Raw genomic sequence first — 21,315 nt, 5'->3', positions numbered from 1 at the left:
TCATGTGTCTCCTAACAATTGTAATTTATTTTCTAACTATGATGGCAATCTTAGGTTGATTAGTTATGTCCTACTTTATTGTTTGAAGATATTCATCCTGAAGGGGTTCAGGCAGTCATTATCTTTGCTTCAAAATAAAAAGATCCATTCAATTCAGCAATGTCGTTTGATGGTCTGAGCATTCTTTCATCTATAACATGCATTTTTGTTTCATTGAATCACTTTTGAATACATAAGGCAGGTCACCTGACCTTCAGCAGCCATCTTTGCAGCTCTTTGAATCTTTCCTTTAAAAAGTGGGCATTTTTACACAAAATCTACATTGAATAATACTTGTATCATAATTCAGAAAATCATGTCTTTATTGGCTGCACACAATTCCAAAAGAGAACAGTATAACTTTAATGTGCAGATAAGAGAGAAAGGCAGAGCCTTATTTTAATATCTTTCTGATTGTTGACCCTTCTAATAGCACATCTCATCCCTAGGACCACAATTGCAATATTAACCTGCTGAAGCCAATATTCTGCTCACCTCCTTCTGTCTTGATAATAGCAGACCAGCCATTGAACTATTGAGACATTTTACTTTGTCATCACCTCTTCTGAATCCAATTAGTGCAATGAACCACATCCAAGTGGCCCTTCTTCAAGCACAGGCTGGATAGTAGCCATTGGCAAGCTATGGGACTATAGTAAGGCACAGCAACCAAAATCAGTATCTCATACCAACATGCCCTTAGTAGCTTTTACCAGACAAAGAAATCATGGCTCATTTTCTTCCTCCTTCTTCTCATCCTGGAGCTAGTTCCAATGCTCAGGAGCCATAGTATAGGGTGGATATTGAACCTGCAACTGGGACACAAAAGACAATGCCTCTACCAATTGCCACCAAATAGAAAGGGCTTTGGAATTGCTACTGGTGGAGCTCGAATGCTTGGAGCATAACATGGGAATGGGTGAACTTCCTGCCTTTATGCCTTATTGGAAAGGCATAAGCTTCTAACCGGACCTTTGCCTGACATCAGGAATAAAATCAGACCCAGTGACCGAGTATCCAAACAAAGAAATGTGGTTCAAGCACCAACTTGGAGCTGTCAGGTGGCAGAGAGGTTTAGAGATGTAGTTCTAGAGTTTACAGCCCAGACAGCTGATGGCAATGCTGTAAATGATGGAGAAAAGGAAATTCGGAATGATCCAGGAACAGCCATCTGAAGAGTATGGAGATGTAACGCTGTGACAGGTTAGAGGATGGAGGCTGTGGATGGACTCGAACACAACAATGAGAATTTTAAAATGGAGACGTTGCGAGACCGGCAGCCAATGGCAGTCAGGAAGGCAGGTCAGCCAACACTTCCAGGTCAGCCATCTACTCTTGGCTCCAAAGCATCTTGCCCCATAAACCAGTGGAAAGCTTCAGATCTCAAAACGGTTATATTATGCCCTGATAAATTATTTTGTTTTTTACTGCAAAGAGTATACAAGGATAAGTTTACATTAGCAGTGAAAAACAATATATTAATCTAATTCTATTTAAAACTGCTGCGTGTTGGCACAATAACAGTTACACCAAGACAACATCAGAAACGTATAACTTCAAAATAAGAATTTAACTTCACTTAGCAAGAGCGTAACTATAGTAAGTGCAGATTAACCCATCCCTTAAATGGCAACAAATCAGGAAACTGGGTCAATAAAACAACCTGAAGGCTGACAGATCTAAATGCCTGTATATGGGCACAGAAAGGCTTTGCTCTCTTGTTAGTCTCTTCCAAATCCCGACAGTAACTTACTCACAACACTGCCTTCCCCAGAAGGGTTACCAACAATAGAAGACAGACGAGAACACCTTGTGATATTGAGCTGGGTATTGTTTGGCGTTGATAGTCTTTCATACCATTTCGATGGGAGACATGCTTTATAAAAACATTCTAGCAGGGCACCTCCCACCATTACTTGGCAGAAGCAAAGATAGCACAACATGATTTGGGAGTGTGGAACCTAAAGAATATAAAACAGTTCAGCACAGTCCAGGCCCTTTGGCCCTCGGTGTTGTGCCGGCCTTTAGCCCTACTCTGAGATCAGACCAACCTACATACCCTACATTGTACTATCATCCATGTGCCTATCCAAGCATCACTTAAATGTCTCTAATGTCTCTGACTCTCCTACCACCGCTGGCAGTGCATTCCATGCACCCACCACTCTATGTGAAGAACCTATCTCTGACATCTCCCCTAAAGCTTCCTCCAATTACTTTAAAATTATGCCCCCTTGTGATTGACATTTCCACTATAGACGGAATCTTACATTTTATTTTGGCTGTCCGAGTTGTTTTTTTGTAGTGTTTGTTGGTACAAGGCCTAACGAGTTCTCTCCCTGTATCTTACTAAACGGACCTCATTAATTACTCACCACACCCCTACAGTGTCTCCCCGATCTCCACACCATTTTCCTACGGTGCTGTTACACCAAGACTGTGGCTATCCTGGAATTCATTGGTGTCCTTTGCAGCCACGCCATCTTTAAAAGGTCATTGTGTACTGGGACAACGGCAGCCAGTCCGGAGGTGTCTTGCACAGTTCCCAACACTTGCACCTGACATGGCAGACAAGGGGATGTCAGCAACTCACTGTGCAGGCAGGGACAGGGAGGTCCTGCAGATGGGCTATGCCAGTCTGATCCAAGGTTGCCATCCAGGTCAGTGAAGTCTTAGCTTTCTGAAGGAAGAGTGTTTTCTCAATGCTGCCAGTGGAAGTGCTACCATTTTCTCTCTGAAGCTCACAGTCACTCTCTCTTCGCTATCGTACCCACCTTCCACCAAAGCTCATGCTCTACCTCTCTCACAGCTTCCCTATTTGCCCGAGGGCACCCCATTCCTTGATACATACTTCCTCTACACACCCTCTGTGCTACCTACTCACTCACTTGGAACGCCTCCCTACTTGCACCTACAGTTACAGCTGTGCCACCCATTTTCCTGGTCATTGATCCTCCCACCCGGGCGAAACATTTCTCCCTTTCTAACCTATCTACGTCCCTCACAATTGGTGCACTGGAGGTTACATCCCATTGTTCCTGGAGTAATCGCAAATGCAAGTATTTGATGAAACCACCAGATTTCCCAGTTTTACCTCACTGTCTGAATCAGGATAAACCAAGTTCTTCCCATCCACAAAACATAGCTATTTATTACAACCCAATTGTTTTTAACCAAATGGCAAAAAAAAAGATAAGCCCAAAGATGTGCAGGTTCGGTGGATTCGCCATGGTAAATGGAGGGTAACAGGGAGGGGGTCAGGGGCTAGATCAGAGTACTATGCTCTTCGGAGGGTTAGTGCAGATTCGATGGGCCAAACGGCCTCTTTCTGCACTATCAGCATTCTATAATTCTATGATAGCTGCTATTCTATAACTACCTAACTTAAACTCCATCCTTTGCTTAAACTTCCCATAACATACAAACAGATACACCAAGAGATAAGACACAGTGGCTCAGTCTCACAGTGCTAAGGGCCCGGTTCAATTCCAGCCTTGGGTAACTGTCTGTCTGTGTGGAGTTTTGGAGTTTGCACATTCTCCCCCTGTCTGCGTGGGTTTCCTCCAACTGCTCTGGGGTTCATCCCTTAAGTCCAAAGATGTGCAGATTAGGTGGATTGATACTAAATTGCCCATAGTGTCCAGGCTAGGTGGGTTAGCCATGGGAAATGTAGGGTTACTGGGATGGGATAGGGGGAATGGAGCTGTGCGGGATGCTCTTTGGAGGGTCAGTGTGGGCTGAATGGCCAGCTTCCACACTGTAGGGATTCTATGATTTAGTTTTTGTCTGGCTCAATGACACTTCTGAGAAAGCAAAATACTGGAGATCTGAAATAAAAACAAAAAGAGCTGGAGGAGCTCAACGCACGGTGGCACAGTGGTTCGCACTGCTGCCTCACTGTGCCAGAGACCCGGGTTCAATTCCCGCCTCAGTTTGCACATTCTCCCCTGTCTGCGTAGGTTTCCTCCGGGTGCTCCGGTTTCCTCCCACAGTTCAAAGATGTGCAGGATAGGTGAATTAGCCATGCTAAATTGTCTGAAGTGTTAGGTGAAGGGGTAAATGTAGGGGGATGGGTCTGGGTGGGTTGCTCTCCAGAGGGTCAGTGTGGACGTGTTTCCACACTGTAAGTAATCTAAAGGTCTGGCAGCAACCGTAGAAAGAGAAAGAGAGACTGTTCTGAGTGCAATCAGCCTTCTTATTAAAAATTTGGATAAGCAAAATTGATGTACTATCATCAGGTGTGGCCAACATAAAAATCGATTCGGAAGCAGGTTGTGAGAGTGACATAAAAAGTCTACCCACTGAGACAGACTGGGGTTATGTGAGAGGACAAAAATTTGGAGATGGAATATAATGTGAGATTATACACTTTGACAGGAAGAATAAAGGAGCTGGATAGAATCCCTACAGTGCAGGGAGAGACCATTCAGCCCATTGAGTTCACACCTACTCCCGCAGCTCCCTAATGTATCCAAGAACCCCACATTGCCATGGCTAAGCTGCACAGTATGCACATCTATGGATTGTGGAAGGACAATGGAGGACCTGAAGGAAACCTAAACCCACATGTTGGGCGAATGTGCAAACTCCACATGAACAGTAACCCAAGGCTTGGGCTGAACCCTAAACCCTGGTGCTGTGAGGCTGCAGTGCTAGCCAATGAGCCACCATGCCACCCTGAGGGTGCAGCTCAATTTGTAAATCTAAATCTTCAGGCCCAGTTTGCAGTTTTCTTTTTCTTGCTAAAAGTATAAGTTGTACCTGGCAATTAGGAAAGTCAGTTCATCTATGCATCCCTTTATCTTGCTCTGAGCATCCAGGTGAGTCATCCCATCGGTATTTTCACCGTTAATGGACAAAATCGCATCGCCAATACAGAGTCCAGCAGCCTCAGCCTTGCTCCCTGGAGTTATCTGACAAAAGAAAGACAACATTGTGATCACCTTGGAATCAGACGATCAATTAATACATTTTTCTCTCACGTTCTAGCTCTGCCCTCACACTCCAGCTGTGTCAGTACACAACACTCTCAGCTCTAGTGAGGAACAGGCAAAATCTTGCTAATAGCTTGCCCCATAATTAATTCCTCATCCAATATCCCTGAAGCAACTCATTATCACATCGTCACTGGCGAGATCTTGCCCTACGCATATTGGCCGACATGTTTCCTCCATCCATTCTCCCACAATTCATTGCAAAAATATTTACAGTTGTTCCTCCGTGTCCACGAGGTTCTGTTCCTGAAAATCCCCGCAACTGATGAAATTCTCGAGTGTGGAGCTTGTTAAAAACAGGATAAAATGGTTTTAAAAATTGGCACATACGTGCTTTTGGTCTGCAGACATTGACTTTTGTTATTATCTATTTTTGGGCATGGGTAGGCAAATTCTCAATTCATGATTTCACAGTTACAGAGGTTTTGCTGTAATTGACTGCAGAACATTCTGGGAATTTCTGAGGTTGGGTATTTAGAGATTGGGGTATCTTTCTTGTTTACTTTATCCAACATTCCTCGCTGTTGCTGGATTAGTCTCACTGACTCCAGTGGTGACATGTTCAACCCATCCACTGCCCACCTCCCATCTTGTCTCCCCATATGGAGCGACCTCCTGAGCAAGAGCCTGCAGCAGACTCTCACGGAATTGAAGACATGAGAAGTCACTTAAAGTCACAGGGTCACATAGCATGGACACAGATCCTTCAATCCAAATCATCCATACTGACCAGATAGCCCAAATTAATCAAAGCCTGCATTTGGCCCCTATCCCTCAAAACACTTCCTGTTCCTTTCCCCAACCAGATGCCTCTTACATGTTGCAATTGCACCAGTCTCCACCACTCCCTCTGGCAGCTCACTCCATACACGCACCATCATCTGTGTGAAAAAGCTGCAGCTTAGTTCCCTTTTAAATCCTTCCCCTCTCACTTTAAACCCGTGATCTCTAGTTTTGGACTCCCCCTACCCTTGGAAAAGGATCTTGTCTGTTTATCCTATCCATGCCCTTCATGATTTTATAAACCTCTAAGGTCAGCCCCTCAGCCTCTGATGCTTCAAGGAAAATAGCTCCTGTCTCTTTAGCCTCTCCCTATACTTCAAACCCTCCAACCCCAGCAACTTCTTTGTAAATCTTTTCTGAACCCTTTCAAGCTTAATAACATTGTTCCTATAGTCAGGAGATTAGAATTGAATGCAGTATTCCAAAAGTGGCCTAACCAATGCCCTTTACAGCCGCAACGTGACATCCCAAGGTCAAAACTCAAACGATACCAGGTTATAGTCCAACAGTTTATTTGAAATTGCAAGCTTTTGGAGCTCTGCAACCTGGTGTCGTTTGATTTTTGATCATGTCCATCCCAATCCAACTCTGGCATCACCACATCACTAGAACTGAGTTAGGAGTTCTTTATGACAAACCACATTGGCACTCTCTGAATGACCTGAGTGCTCCTTGCTAAACAGGTTCAGGACATGCTAGGACCCCTGTACAGCCATCCTCCGCTTCTGGAGTCCGAGTACAAAGCCCTTATGATTAGATTCAATTCCCTACAGTGTGGAAACAGACCCTTCGGCCTAACCAGTCCATACCGACCCTCCAAAGAGTAACCCACCCAGACCCATTTCCCTCTGACTGATGCACCTAACACTACAGAGAATTTAGCTTGGCCAATTCATCCAACCTGCACATCTTTGGACTGTGGGAGGACACGGGGAGAATGTGCAAACTCCACACAGACAGTCACCCGAGGCTGGAATCGAACCTGGGACCCGGGTGATGTGAGGCAGCAGTGCTAATCACTGTGCCACCCCAATGCACTCACGGACATAAACAAACAATGATGCACATCGCTGAGGAGTGTCCCTCTACAGATAATACACTGGACAATCACCTTAAAGTCAGCAAATAAGGAGGCTAACACTTGGCTTTGAGGGATGTGTACTTATTCAATAGATAAACTCCTTACAGATAATAGGAGTATTCTTGGACATTGTCCAAAAATCAATCCTCCTGTGAGAATCTTGCAAACAAATGCCAGTTGAGTATTGAGTTGGGAGTCAAAAGTGGGGGAACACAGGGTTCTTTGTGTGTTTTAAATGGCAGGAGGTTAGTAACAGATGTTACCTTTCCCTGTTAACACAACAATCCGTCAAGTGGGATCTTGCAGTTGTGTTCCTACCTCTGGGCTAAAAGACCTGGGTTCAAATCTTACCTGCTACAGAGGTGTGTTATAACATGTCAACACAGGGCATCAAACAAAATAAATAAAAATCAGCAGGTTTGTGTGCTCAGTAGCTTGGTGCAAACTGCCAAATTTGAAAGGACAAAATGCAGAATTTTACTTTCCACAAATAGAGACACATTTTCTGTAAGCCACAGTGCATTATTTTTTGCGCATTCTATTAAGCAATTTAAATTATGTAATTGTACTTTCATTTCCATCATTTTATTGAACGAAAAGTGATTCAGTCCTATTCTTGGATTTGCCTCATGGCGGTAGAATGGTACATCGAAGGAGAAATGGTACCCTAAACAAAGCAGTGCATTGTGGGTATGTCAACAGGAAAGCAGGATGGGAAGATAGTGGTTAAGTAATTTTTAATTGGTGCTGGAGTTGTTAGAGTTCTGAAGCTCATTAGATTAGATTAGATTAGATTACAGTGTGGAAACAGGCCCTTCGGCCCAACAAGTCCACGCTGCCCCGCCGAAGCGCAACCCACCCATACCCCTACATTTACCCCTTACCTAACACTATGGGCAATTTAGCATGGCCAATTCACCTGACCTGCACATCTTTGGACTGTGGGAGGAAACCGGAGCACCCGGAGGAAACCCACGCAGACACGGGGAGAACGTGCAAACTCCACACAGTCAGTCGCCTGAGGCGGGAATTGAACCCGGGTCTCTGGCGCTGAGAGGCAACAGTGCTAACCACTGTGCCACCGTGCCACCCACATTGCGTCTGTAATCATAAATACGCCTTCTTCAGTCCACCATTGAAGATTAATGACACTACACTCTGGATTGCTATCTGTATAACCTTGAAAAAAAGAGGCCAGAGAAAATATATCTGGTGATGCATTTGAATAAAATACTAAAGTAAAACTCAATGGACTAAAACAGATATTAAATTAGTTGGCACACTGTTATAGCAAGGAAAAAAGTATAGAGAAAGACTCGGAGGGCAACTCCAGTCAACCTCCAGGTGGACCAGTTAAGTCAACTGCTCCAAGCACACGCCAGGAGATCTGTTAACGGACCGACCATCTGAGACAGACCTTGCATTGCGGGATTTCTAAGTAACCAGTGTCACTCTGAGTATGTGCTACAGCTGAGTAGTTTAATAAAAGTGGAGCACATTAGGTGAAGCAGTATCCAGGTTCCAAGCCTTTAGACAAAATAAAGGGGTCTTTACACTTACCGTATTTTCAACAACTCTAGTCAAGCGCATTTTAGTGCTTTACTTCAGCAAGGCATTTGATAAGGTTGCCCATGGTAGGCTCATTCATAAAGTCAGGAAGTATGGGATACAGGGAGATTTGGCTATCTGGATTCAGAATTCGTTGCTGATTGAGAGCAGAGAGTGGTTGTAGATGGAAAGTATTCTGCCTGGAGGTGAGTGGTTCCCCGCAGGGCTCTGTTCTTGGACCTCTGCTTTTTGTAGTTTTTATAAATGACTTGGATGAGGAGATTGAGGGGTGAGTTAGTAAATTTGCAGACGACGCAAAGGTTGGAGGTGCTGTTGATAGTACTGAGGACTATTGCAGGCTGCAGCATGACATAGACAGAATGCAGAGCTGGGCTTGCAGCATGACATAGACAGAATGCAGAGCTGGGCTGCGAAATGGCAGATGGAGTTCAACCTGAATAAATGCAAAGTGATGCATTTTGGAAAGTCAAACTTGAATGCTGAATATAGGATTAAAGACAGGATTCTTGGCAGTGTGGAGGAACAGAGGAATCTTGGTGTTCAAGTACATAGATCCCTCAAAGTTGCCACCCAAGTAGATAGGGTTGTTAAGAAAGCATATGGTGTTTTGGCTTTCATTAACAGGGGGATCAAGTTTAAGAGCTGCAAGGTTTTGCTACAGCTCTACAAGTCCCTGGTGAGACCACACTTGGAATATTGTGTCTAGATCTAGTCGCCCTGCTATAGGAAAGATACAGAGGCTTTGGAGACAGTGCAAAGAAGGTTTACCAGGATGCTGCCTGGACTGGAGGGCTTGTCTTATGAAGAGAGGTTGACTAAGTTTGGACTTTTCTCTCTGGAGAGAAGGAGGAAGAGAGGTGATCTGATCGAGGTATACAAGATAATGAGAGGAATGGATAGAGTCAATAGCCACGAGGGGTCATAGTTTTAAGATATTAGGAGGAAGGTATAGAGAAGACGTCAGAAGTAGGTTCTTTACGCAGAGAGTTGTGAATGCATGGAATGCGTTGCCAGCTGTGGTGGTGGAAGCAGAGTCATTAGGGACATTTAAGCGACTGCTTGGACATGCACATGGATAGCAGTGAGTTGAGGGGTGCATAGGTAAGGCTATTTTGTTTACATTGGTATTAATCCTCGGCACAACATCATAGGCGGAAGGGCTTGTTCTGTGCTGTACTTTTCTATGTTCTATGTTCTATTTTCTGATCTTTTACCCTGTGGTGAGGAACCTCATCCAACCAAGAAAATGAATTTGTAGCCCTCCTTACAATCTCAAAAGGTCATAGGGTTTCCGAGTCCACGAAAAATTTCTGAAGTGTGATCAGCATGTTAATGCAGAAAGAAAATGTTTGGCAAGATCCCAAAAGCAGCAACGTAATCACCAGCAGGAAATTGAAGGATTGGTGGAGGGATAAATGACGGCTAGGCCAACACAGGAATTCTTTTGTTCTTCCTTGCAAAAGCAGCATGGGACATTTTTATATCTACCTCCAGAGACAGGTGACCAGGCAACTGGTGGTGTGCAGTGGTATATCCAGACACATAGTAATACAATAGGCCTCACAGAGCAGGGACTCAGATTCGATTTCAACCTCGGGTGACAGGTTGTGGAGTGTTTACACGTTCTCCCCATGTGTGTGTGTGTGTGTGTGGGTTTCCTCCAGGTGCTCTGGTTCCCTCCCACAGGCGAAAGATATGCAGGATGGGTGGATTCGCCATGCTAAGTTATCCACAGCATTTGGGAACGCATAGGCTAGCTGGATCAGCCGTGATAAGTGTGGGATGACAGGGATAGCAGTCTGAGTGGGATGCCCCTTGGAGGGTTGGTGTGGACTTTATGGGCCAAACAGCCTCTGTAGAGATTCTGCAACAAAGTAGAATACACCAGCCAGGAACAGTGCAAGTGGCCAAGAAATCAAAGGAAAGAAACTGAATACAGTATTTACTTGAATATTTAGAGAACTGAAATATTTGCCCTAGAAGAATTCTACCTGTAGACTTGGGGAGCTGGAATAAAGAGGGGACGGGGAAATTGCCAGCTATTTTCATTTGTAGCTCTTGCAGTGATGCTCGCATTCTACTTTTGGATCTTGTCCGAACTAATTTCTTTTTGTTTTTAAAATAAAAAGCTCCTTCGACTTCTGTTGTTTGTTGCATAGTAATTTTTCTCTAAACACTGCAGCCACATTCCTGAATAGTACAATTCTAAAAGAAGAAACTTTCAGCAAAGCAGATTTTCCCACTGCAACCAACATAAAAACTGTAGTTAGGTTCTGTCTCAGACCTTTCTCACCAGAGAGATAAAAAGCATACCCTGTAAGTTGAAATTCTGTACATTCCTAAATTCCTATATTTGTAAATTAACTGACTTTTAACAATAAAAAATACTGAAGTATGCAATAAATATGCTAAATCTTCCCACCATCTGCTGCTTGCGCCCTAGCTCTCTGGCTAACCTTCCCACTTACCGTCTCTCCCTTTAGCCAATGCAGCCACTAGCTGTGTCCCTCTCTTGAATCCTCACAGTGGACAAGAGCAGGGAAGGGAATGAAAAGAGCTGCAAGTGAGAGGATCGGGTGAGGGAAGCAGTGACAGGGAGGGTCAGGGAAGGTAACAACACAAAAGAGAGTCGGCAAGTGCAAGAAGCCAACTAGTGGTCACTCCAAAATAGAGCTGGTCGGTTCACTTGATACTACAGGAAATGACACTAAAGCAAATTTCCCAATGCAATGCCTGCATAACCATGATGCTAAATGAGGCACCTTCAAATGGGAAGCTACTGCGCTTCCCAGTGGTGGGATGTTGTAATTACAGAGTGACATGTTTACATGCACCATTTCCATTTTAATCTTGGACTTCGCCTTTTAGTCTCACTGCATCCGAACACTGTCTGTGGTCAGCATAAAAATCATAGGACGGGAACAGCTAACTAAGTATTTACACGTGATCACATTGGCACATCAACATTTATCAAAGCAAATTTACAGCAACACATTTCTTTATACATAAAATATGAAAACTTCTTGAGGTTCAACTAGAAGCAAACTTTACTGAAATGTCAAACACTTAATGCTCACACATTCTTTCTCTGTCTCTCTCTCTCTCTCTCTCACACACACACACACACACACATTCTGTGCCAATTTTAAAAATGTAATTATTCAATGCAGTGCCCAATCATTTATCAAATACATGTAAACAAATGACTAGAATTTCTTTTCTGGAGAAAGATGTAAAGGGAAGCACGAACTCTCCAGTTGGCTCCATTAGTGAATGCACTTCATCTCATGGTGTTCAGAAACAGGACAGTCACTAGTGTGGGTCCAGCTCCTGACTACAATCCATTGACTTCTGCCGCTACTACCTGCTATAGAATCTTGGAATCTTTACAGTGTGGAAAGAGGCCATTCAGCCCATCAAATTTGAACCAATCAGGCTTGCTGCAATGTTCCAGTGAAGCTCAGCGCAAGATGGAAGAACAGCACCTTATTTTCCGGTGGGGAACTCCATAGCCTTCTGGACTCCATACGGAGTTCAACTTTCAGGCTTGACGTACCTTCTCCCGTGTTCTCACCCCAACCCCCACACACCAAGCCTAGTTATCACATGGTCTGTTATTCCAGACTACCCATTGCAAGCCACTAATAAGACCATAAGATCATAAGACATAGGAGCGGAAGTAAGGCCATTCGGCCCATCGAGTCCACTCCGCCATTCAATCATGGCTGATGGGCATTTCAACTCCACTTACCCGCATTCTCCCCGTAGCCCTTAATTCCTTGTGACATCAAGAATTTATCAATCTCTGCCTTGAAGACATTTAGCGTCCCAGCCTCCACTGCACTCTGCGGCAACGAATTCCACAGGCCCACCACTCTCTGGCTGAAGAAATATCCCCGCATTTCTGGTCTGAATTTACCCCCTCTAATTCTAAGGCTGTGTCCACGGGTCCTAGTCTCCTCGCCTAACGGAAACATTTTCCTAGGTCCACCCTCTAATAGACTCCATTAGCAGCTATTCATTCTCCTAAACTGACCATTATCCACTCCTTTGTCTGTCCAACCGTTTTTTTCTCTTTAGGCTCTACCTCCACCTATCATTTACTCCTTACCCCCTACCCCCACCATATCTTCTGCATAAGCCCCACCAATTTTCGAGCTACCATTAGTTCTGAGACAGGGTCACTCGACCTGAAACATTAATTCCGATATCTCTCCAAAGATGCTGCCAGACCTGCAGAGATTTTCCAGCAATTTCTGTTTTTGTTTCTGATGGGACAATTCAGAATGGCTAATCCATCTAATCTGTCTATCTTTGGACTGTAGGAGGAAACCATGGCACCCAGAGGAAACTTACATACACTGGACTCGAAGCTGGGTCCCTAGCGCTGTGAGGCAGCAGTGCTAGCCACTGAGACACTGTGCCACCCCAAAGCTTGTCAAAGCTACAGCATGTTAAAACTAAATCCCTGATACATTCTTTAGTCTGCATTAACTAGTCATAATGAAGGTATGAGCTCGAGCATCTTACAAGAATGAGAGGTTGAGCAGGGTATCATAACTGGCTTCCCACTGACCCTTTTCCAAAACAGACATGGAAGGTACTCAGTCAGCTTTTGTGTTCTTGATGATCTATTGGTAACCATAACTGGAATAATAATGACGGTTGATTGGCTGTGAGACCTCTTCCTTGTTCGAACAGGATATTCGCACTCACTAGTCAGGCTTGCCCAGAAACAATGTCTCTTTCAACAAGGCACTATGGGGTTTCTTCACTCTCGCTAACCATATTCACCAAAAGAAACAGTAAGAATGGATTGGGAAATTGGAGAGGGTGGGTGGGAAAAGGGTGGGGTGGGATTGAAGGATGACCTGTTTGCAGCCTTTGACATGCCTCAATTCACCACCTTCACCTATTGCCTCTCCAATACCATCCAGCTGTGTGGCAACTCCCATCTGCTGCCATTTGGGTCTGCCCAATGGTAGCTTTAGAATCACCTGCATTGGCTTCTCTTATGGTTCTGCACTGGTTTCTCTGGAAGCTCCCAAGGATCTATCCTCGAATCCCTCTTATTTCAGATCTGTGTATTGCCCTTGATGGCATCATCCACATGTACACTAAAGACACCCCCAACTCTCTCAATCTCACAGCATCTAACATCCAGCATGCAGCATATCCTGAATGTGCCCGAATTCCTTCCAATGAAATATTTGGAAAACCACATCTTTGGATCCCAGGACAAATTGTTCCCCAGCAACTGGCTCACTACCAACCTCTTGAGGCTGAAATAGACTGTTTGCTATCTTGCTACTATCTTGGACCCTGAGATGAGCACAAACCCACTCTATCACCAAGTGCACCAACATTCATCCAAGCTTGGTTCTGCCCCGTTTGAGTTCGTCCACTCATTTACTAGTTCCTGAGTTGACTATTCCAATGCTTTCTCACTAGTCTCCTATTTCTCATCATTAACTTAAGTCATCTGCTGCCCACATCCTTCCTCATACCAAGCCCCATCAACATTTCTACGCTAACCTGTACTCATCGCAATCCAGAAACACCTTTTCTTTCTTCCTTTCAAACGCAGTATTGCCAGCTCCAACCCCACTAATCTCCGCTAATCTATCACCCACTTGGATCTTTTCAGATCTCTGATTTCTGCCTGTTGAGTCTTGCCATTGGTGACAATGTTCTCTGCAGCTTTGGGCCTACACTCTAAATTTCCTCACTAAATTTGGGCCTACACTCTAAATTTCCTCACTAAATTTGGGCCTACACTCTAAATTTCCATCACTCTGCCTTTCCTTCCTTTCTTTAGAATCATCGTCTTTGATCAATCTTTTAGTTGCCTGCCCGATACCTCCTCATTTAGCTCAGTTAAGTCTCCTATGAAGATCCTCGGGATACTTCACTCAGTGGAAGGCACTATTTCAGTGCAAATTGTTGATGGTGAGACAGAAAACCTCTTAAAATTGTGAAATAGGCTAATGACAATGTTAGTTTCAACACCTAAGATATAACCATAGCAAGAATTCCAAATAAGGTCTTTGTTGCAGTGCAAGATCGAAATATTAAATGGCATGGATGTTTTTCACAGGAGACTGGATAAGTGCCGAAGGAAGACAGAAGTGTTGATACAGTGAAATGCAGTAAATAAATAATGGGAGGAACGTAAGTGAAGCATAAACACTGGTATTGATTCATTAGAGCAAATAGCCTGTTTCCCTGTTGCTACTGCAAAGCAATCAAGAAAGATTCCTCGCAAAAATAAAGCAAATCAAATTCAAGGTCCAAATGAAATTCTTTTGCCAAGGACATGATTTTGAAATACTGGCCAACTTGTGAACTTGGGATTATGTCGATTGACAGTGAAGAGAAGAAATTTCTAATTCTACCAAAGAATTATACATCTGCCAGTTGAGACAAAACAGCTGAAAGTAGTGCGAGATATGAAACTATCAGCAATTGTCCATGCAGTGTTCAGGCAGCAATATTAAAACAACATCTGCCAAAGTTCGGAAGGGTAAGAGGACTTGATTGACACATAGAAGATCCTGAGCGATCTTGATGGCGAAAACCTGGGAACGATCTTCCTAGGGGAGAATCTAGAACTAGGAGTTCGGTTTTAAAAAACAGAGGGTGGCCATTTAAGACAGAGCGAAGGCAAAAAATGGTCTCTCACAGTGTTGAATTTTTTAGAACTCTTTTCCTAAAACAGTGGTAGAAGCAGAGCCTTTGAGTATTTCCGAGGCTAGCTGGATCAATTCTTGTTAGGCAATGGAGTGAGTAGACCTGAGGGATAGGTGGGGGCATGAGGGTTTGAGGTTACAATCAGATCTTATTAAATGGTGGAGCAGGTTTGAAGGGTCAAATCGCTCCTACTCCGAACTGATAATGTATGTATGTATTAGGAAGCAAGCCAGGCTGGAAGCTCAGTGCTAAAGGACAGCACAGTGGCTCAGTGGTTAGCACTGCTGCCTCACAGCACCACGGATCCCGGCTCGATTCCAGCCTCAGGCAACTGTGTGGAGTCTGCACATTCTTCCCGTGTCTGTCTGGGTTTTCTCTGAATGCTCTGGTTTCCTTCCACAGTCCAAAGATGTGTAGGTTAGATGGATTGGCCATGCTAAATCCGCACAGAGATGTGCAGGCTAAGCGAATTACAGGGATATGATGGGTATGTGTAGGATGGTCTTCAAAAAGTCAGTGTTGACTCGCTAGACTGAATGGTCTGCTTCCATATTGTAGGGATTCTATAATAAATATACTCTGTTTCTTGGGTTGACATATGCCACTGATAACCACAGTGGAAGAAGTGTGTGTGTGGCATCTTTGTTTGGCAGATGACAGCCGATTCAGACTCTGGGCTAGAGTAGTAGGCTTAAATTGAGAAAACGGGGAAGAATTGAGGTATATACATTATATCACCACGGGTAAAGTGTAAGGAGGATAAAGACAAATATCCTGATTATGCACAATTTGTCTTAAAAAGCTAGAATTATCAATGAAAGAAGAGAAACCTTCAAAGTTTTGGAGAAGAGTGAATTAAGGAGTAAGATATTGGATGGTGTGCAGACTCGGTGGAGAAAAAAATTGTAATGATACAGAGAGAGACAATACTAGACGTAAATTAAAGATTGTGTCAAAGTATTAGTCCAACAACCCAATGTTGAGTGCAGCCAGTGCTTAATATCTTCAATAAAGAGTAATTAAAAACATAAAGGGAAACAATTCAGCCCACAGTTCTTGTGTTGGATTTTTTTGAAACAGTATATCTGTGTATTGCGGCTACAATAGCAGGTCAGAGGCTAGGAATCCTACAGCGAGTAACTCACCTGTCTCCGCAATGTCTGTCCATCATCTACAAGGCACAAGTTAGGACTGCAATGGAATACTCTCCACTTGACTGGATGAGTGCAGTTCCAACAACACTCAAGAAGCCTGACACCATGCAGGACCCTTTGTTAGCACCCCATTCACCACCTTCAGCCTTCACCCCCTTCAGCATCAACGTACACTGGCAGCAATTTGCAAATTTACATGAACCACAGGCACAACTCACCGAGTCTCAATGAATAACACACTGTGAACACCTACCATTAAAATGGACAAAGGCAGCAGATGAACAGGAGCACCACTTCTACAAGTTCCCTCCACACTACACACCACCTTGACTTTGAATCATAGAATCCCTACAGAGGTGAATCAGGCCATTCAGCCCATCAAATCCACCCTGAGAACTGCAGCAGTTCAAGAAAGTAGCTCACCACCACCTCCTCAAGGGCAATTAGAAATGTGCAATAAACACTGGCCCAGCCAGCAAGCCCATCACACTCCTGAACAAATTTAAAAACTCACTGAGCTTCTCCCAATTACAAGCATTTTTACCTCCAATATTTTCTGGTCTCCTTCTGCAACGATTCTAAACAAAAGCAGACTTTGGTCACTGAACTCCGAAAGTAACACCCACCACTTGCATCACTTGGGAAGTTGTTGAGAATAAAACACTAATGTCTTTTAAAGCCCTTTAGATTTAGCGCTGAAGGAGGAGCAACAGCATTTGTTTGAGATCAGAAAATGTCCAAAGTTGCTTTAAGGTGGTTTCTTCAAAGAAAGGAAAACTGTTTCGTGAGATCAGCAGATTACCCACCACTTAAACAAGCCTTACGCGACCAGTGCAAAGTGCCAGGTGTCAATATTATAGGGTAAAGTCATGAAGAACACAGAAGTAGTACATGTAACTTTTCTCTAGCCTTCTGTGTGGCCTGTTTTAAAAGAATGTTGAAATGTAGTCCTGGCACAAATACTAACCAGCAACTGCTCATGAGAATCATGCCTTCTTAACAACTTGGCCACATTCCCTTTGCTGCGGTGCTCTCGAAGGCTATGTCTTTTTAAAATGCACCAGGTCTTGGCAGCAGTGGGGGTGAAACAATGGACTTTCTGTTCAGACTTTCCCACCGATGCACAAATATGAGCTTTGCAAAACCTGTAAGCTCACAAAAACATCCAATGGAAGCTAGTTCACTCAAAAACTGGCACTCCTCTGCCAGCTTTGGTCACCAAGCTAGGATTTAGGACAGTGGGAGAGGGAAAGGGTAAAAGAGTATGTTTGCTTATTATGAAGAAGCATCATTCCTGACAGAGGCCTGTTAGGTCATTCCTTGCTCCCTGCTGAATCTGAGGATGATAGTTATGGACTGGGATTTCACCAAGCCTCAGGAGATGGGCTGAGAGGCTATAAACAAATCACAGTCATTTGGAACAAGAGGAAAACTCTTGCCAGGGTGAAGGGATATTTGGAAAGCAGGAAAACCAGTCATCCAACTGCCCAGTGACAAGCCCATTAACAGCCATTTAACTCACATCAGCCCTGGTCCTAGCAGGAGCTACTTGTCAAGCAGGGAAGGGTATCCTGGGAACATGGTAGCTCCCACTGCTCAGTCAAACCACAAATCACTGAGAGGCAACTGGCCCAGGGAATCATAATCTAGTTACCATACCCCGACTGATTCAGTAACCAATCCTAATAGAAAGGGATGATCAATGAAATTACAAACTTAGGTGAAATGATTAGCAACAGGTTCGTCTAAATTCAAAGAACTTTCAATCACAAATATTCTGGCAAAATTGCATTTAGCTGTGTCAGTCCTACATTAATCGCATTGTCGGTGCTGAGCATTAGCTGGGGAATTAACAGATAAGGGCACTTAAGAGTGCTTGTGGTACAGTGGTAGTATCCCTACCTATGAGACAGCAGGGCTAGGTTCAAGTCCTGCCTTTTCCAAAGGTGTGTCATAATGTCTCTGAACAGACTGATGAGGCAAGTACCCATGAGATGAGTGATCTTTTTGCACTGCCCAGTAATGGGATTTACATGTAAACTGGTAACTTCATTAGAAACACGGGTGATTTGGTGATGGGAAAAACAATGTGCAGCGGTGCATAACATCATCTCTGGACAGTAAAAGCAATGTAATAAGGGCTCTTGTGGTACAACTGTAGTGCCCCTACCTCTGAACCAGGCAGCCCAAGTTCAAGTCCCACCTTTCTCTGAACGGTAGCTTAAAACATCTAGAAACGTTGGAACCTTAAACCTGGAACCTTAGAAACCCATGGCTTCTGCGCTGGGGACAAGGCAAAAGGTAAATGCAAGAAAAGATGAAACCCCTATAAATAGATTGAAATGGTGGTTTATGGGCTAGGAGTTATACAGTCATAGAGTAATACAGCATGGAAACAGACCCTTCAGCCCAAACTGCTCCATGCTGACCATGGTGCCCTCTCAGCTAGTTCCAATTTCCCGCATTTGGTCCACATCTCTCTAAACCCTCCCCCTTCATGTACCTTTCCAAATTTTTTTTTATAATGTTGCTATTGTACCTGCCTCAACCAGTTCCTCTGGCAGCCCATTCCATATACGCACCACTGTGTGTGTGAAGAAGTTGCCCCTCAGGTCCTTCTTAAATCTTTCCCCTCTCACCTTAAACCTATGCCCTCTAGTTTTCAATACCTCCATCCTGGATAAAAAGGCTATATGCATTCATCTTATGATTTTATACCCCCCATGATTTTATAAAACTCAATAAGGTCACCCCTCATTCTCCGACATTCCAAAGAATAAAGTCCTATCCTGGCCAACTTCTCCCTATAACTCAGACCTACCAGTCCTGGCTACATCTTCGTGAATCTTCTTTGCACTCATTCCAGTTTAACTATGTCTTTTCAATAACAGAGTTACCAATACTCCAAGTGCAGCCTCACAAATGACTTATACAGCTATAACATAGCATCCCAACTTCTATACTCAATACCTCGGCTAATGAAGTCAGCATGCTAAATGTCTTCTTCACCACCCTGTCTACCTGTGACACTTATGTACTTGTATTCCTAGGTCCCTCTGTTCCACAACACTCCTCAGGACCTTACCATTTACCGTATAAGTCCTACCTTGGTTTGACTTTCCAAAGTGCAATACCTCACACTTTTTTTTTAGATTAGATTACTTACAGTGTGGAAACAGGCCCTTCGGCCCAACAAGTCCACACCGACCCGCCGAAGCGCAACCCACCCATTCCACTACATTTACCCATTTACCTAACACTATGGGCAATTTAGCATGGCCAAATCACCTGACCTGCACATCTTTGGACTGTGGGAGGAAACCGGAGCACCCGGAGAAAACCCACGCAGACACGGGGAGAATGTGCAAACTCCACACAGTCAGTCGCCTGAGTCGGGAATACTTATCTGTATTGAACTACATCTGCCAATCCTCAGCCCACTTGTCCATCTGATCAAGATCGCTCTGTAATTTTTGATAACCATCCTTGCTATCAATGATACCACCTAATTTTACACAGTTCACAAACTTTCTAATCATGCCTTGTACGTTCACATCCAGATCATTTATATGAATAACAAATAACAAAGGTCCCAGCACTGACCCTGTGGCACACCACAAGTCACAGGGCTCCAGTCCAAGAAATAACCCTCAGTCATCAACCTGTGCTTCCTATCTAACCAATTTTGAATCCAATTAACTCCCCCTGGATCTATGTGACCTAATCTTCACAACTAGCCTACCGAGCGAGACATTGTCAAAAGTCTTACTATAGTTCATATAGATAACATCCACTGCCCTACCCTCATCTATCTGCTTGGTTATCTCTTCGAAAAACTCTAAATGATTTGTCAGACATGACTTCCCACACACAAATCCATGCTGACTATCCCAAATCAGATCTTGACTATCCAAATGTTGGTTGATCCTGTCCCTCAGTATTCTCTCCAACAACTGCCCATCATTGATATCAGGCTCACTGGTTTGTAGCTCCCTGGCTTGTTTCGTTACCTTTTCTAAACAATGGAACGACATTAACCATCTTCCAGACTTCTGGAACTTCACCAGTGGCTAAAGATGAAGCAAATGTCTCTGCAATTTTGTCCCTAGCCACTCACAATGTCTGAGGATGAACTTGATCAGGCCCAGGGGAGTAATCCACCTTTAACATGCTTGAAGGCTACAAACACCTCCACTCTGCTAATTTGTATGTGGTCCAAAACATCCCCACATGTTTTCCTTATTTCCTTAGCGTCCATGATTCTCTCCGCAGCAAACACTGAGGAGAAATATTCATAAAAAAGCCAGAGGTCATTGTGCACATCAGTACAAATGACATAGATAGACAAAGGGATGAGGTCCTGCAAAATGAGTACTGGGAGTTAGGTAAGAAGCTAAAAAGCAGGACTTAAAGAATAGTGGTCACTGGATTACTCCCAGTAGTACGTGTCAATGAGGATAGAAATAGAAAGATAGGCCAGATGAATGTGTGACTTAGCAGCTGGTGTAGGGGGGAGGGGTTTCAGTTCTTGGATCACTGGGATCTCTTCTGGGGTTGAGATGACCTGTGCAAGAGAGACGGGTTGCACTTGAACCGGAGGGGGACGAATATCCTTGCAGGGAGATTTGCTAGCGTTACCTGAGAGGGTTTAAACTAGTTTGGCAGGGGGTGTGGGACTCTGAACAAGAGAGACACCATTGGGAAATCAAGGGAAAATACAATAGCTATCGAGAACAAGTTTACTATTCAGGATATCCAGAGGAGCAGTAAAGGGAGGGACAAGACTTCTGGTTTAAAAGTGTTTTTATTCCAACACACGAGGCCTGACTGGTAAGGCAGAAGAGCTCAGGGGATGGATTGGCTCTGGGGACTGGGATATTATTGCCATAACAGAAACATGGCTGACAGAAGGACAGGACTGACAGCTCAATGTTCCAGGATACTGAAGCTATAGGCATGACAGAAGTACAAGGAAGCAAGGAGGAGGATTGCCTTTTTGATAAGG

General features: G+C 44.0%; 1 protein-coding gene across 3 annotated transcripts in view; it reads right to left on the bottom strand.

Moving 5' to 3' along the window:
- Positions 1-21,315, bottom strand: part of pdlim1 (PDZ and LIM domain 1 (elfin)) — a 91,425-nt gene that overhangs the window by 38,696 nt on the left and 31,414 nt on the right. For all 3 annotated transcript variants that reach the window (XM_043678696.1, XM_043678695.1, XM_043678694.1), the window contains exon 2: positions 4,801-4,952. In XM_043678696.1, coding sequence (XP_043534631.1) covers positions 4,801-4,952 — 152 coding nt within the window. The remainder of the gene's footprint in view (positions 1-4,800; positions 4,953-21,315) is intronic.

This window comes from Chiloscyllium plagiosum, chromosome 38, assembly GCF_004010195.1.
Source record: "Chiloscyllium plagiosum isolate BGI_BamShark_2017 chromosome 38, ASM401019v2, whole genome shotgun sequence".
Classification (NCBI taxonomy): Eukaryota; Metazoa; Chordata; class Chondrichthyes; order Orectolobiformes; family Hemiscylliidae; genus Chiloscyllium; species Chiloscyllium plagiosum.
This window is presented reverse-complemented; position numbering and strand designations above follow the sequence as displayed.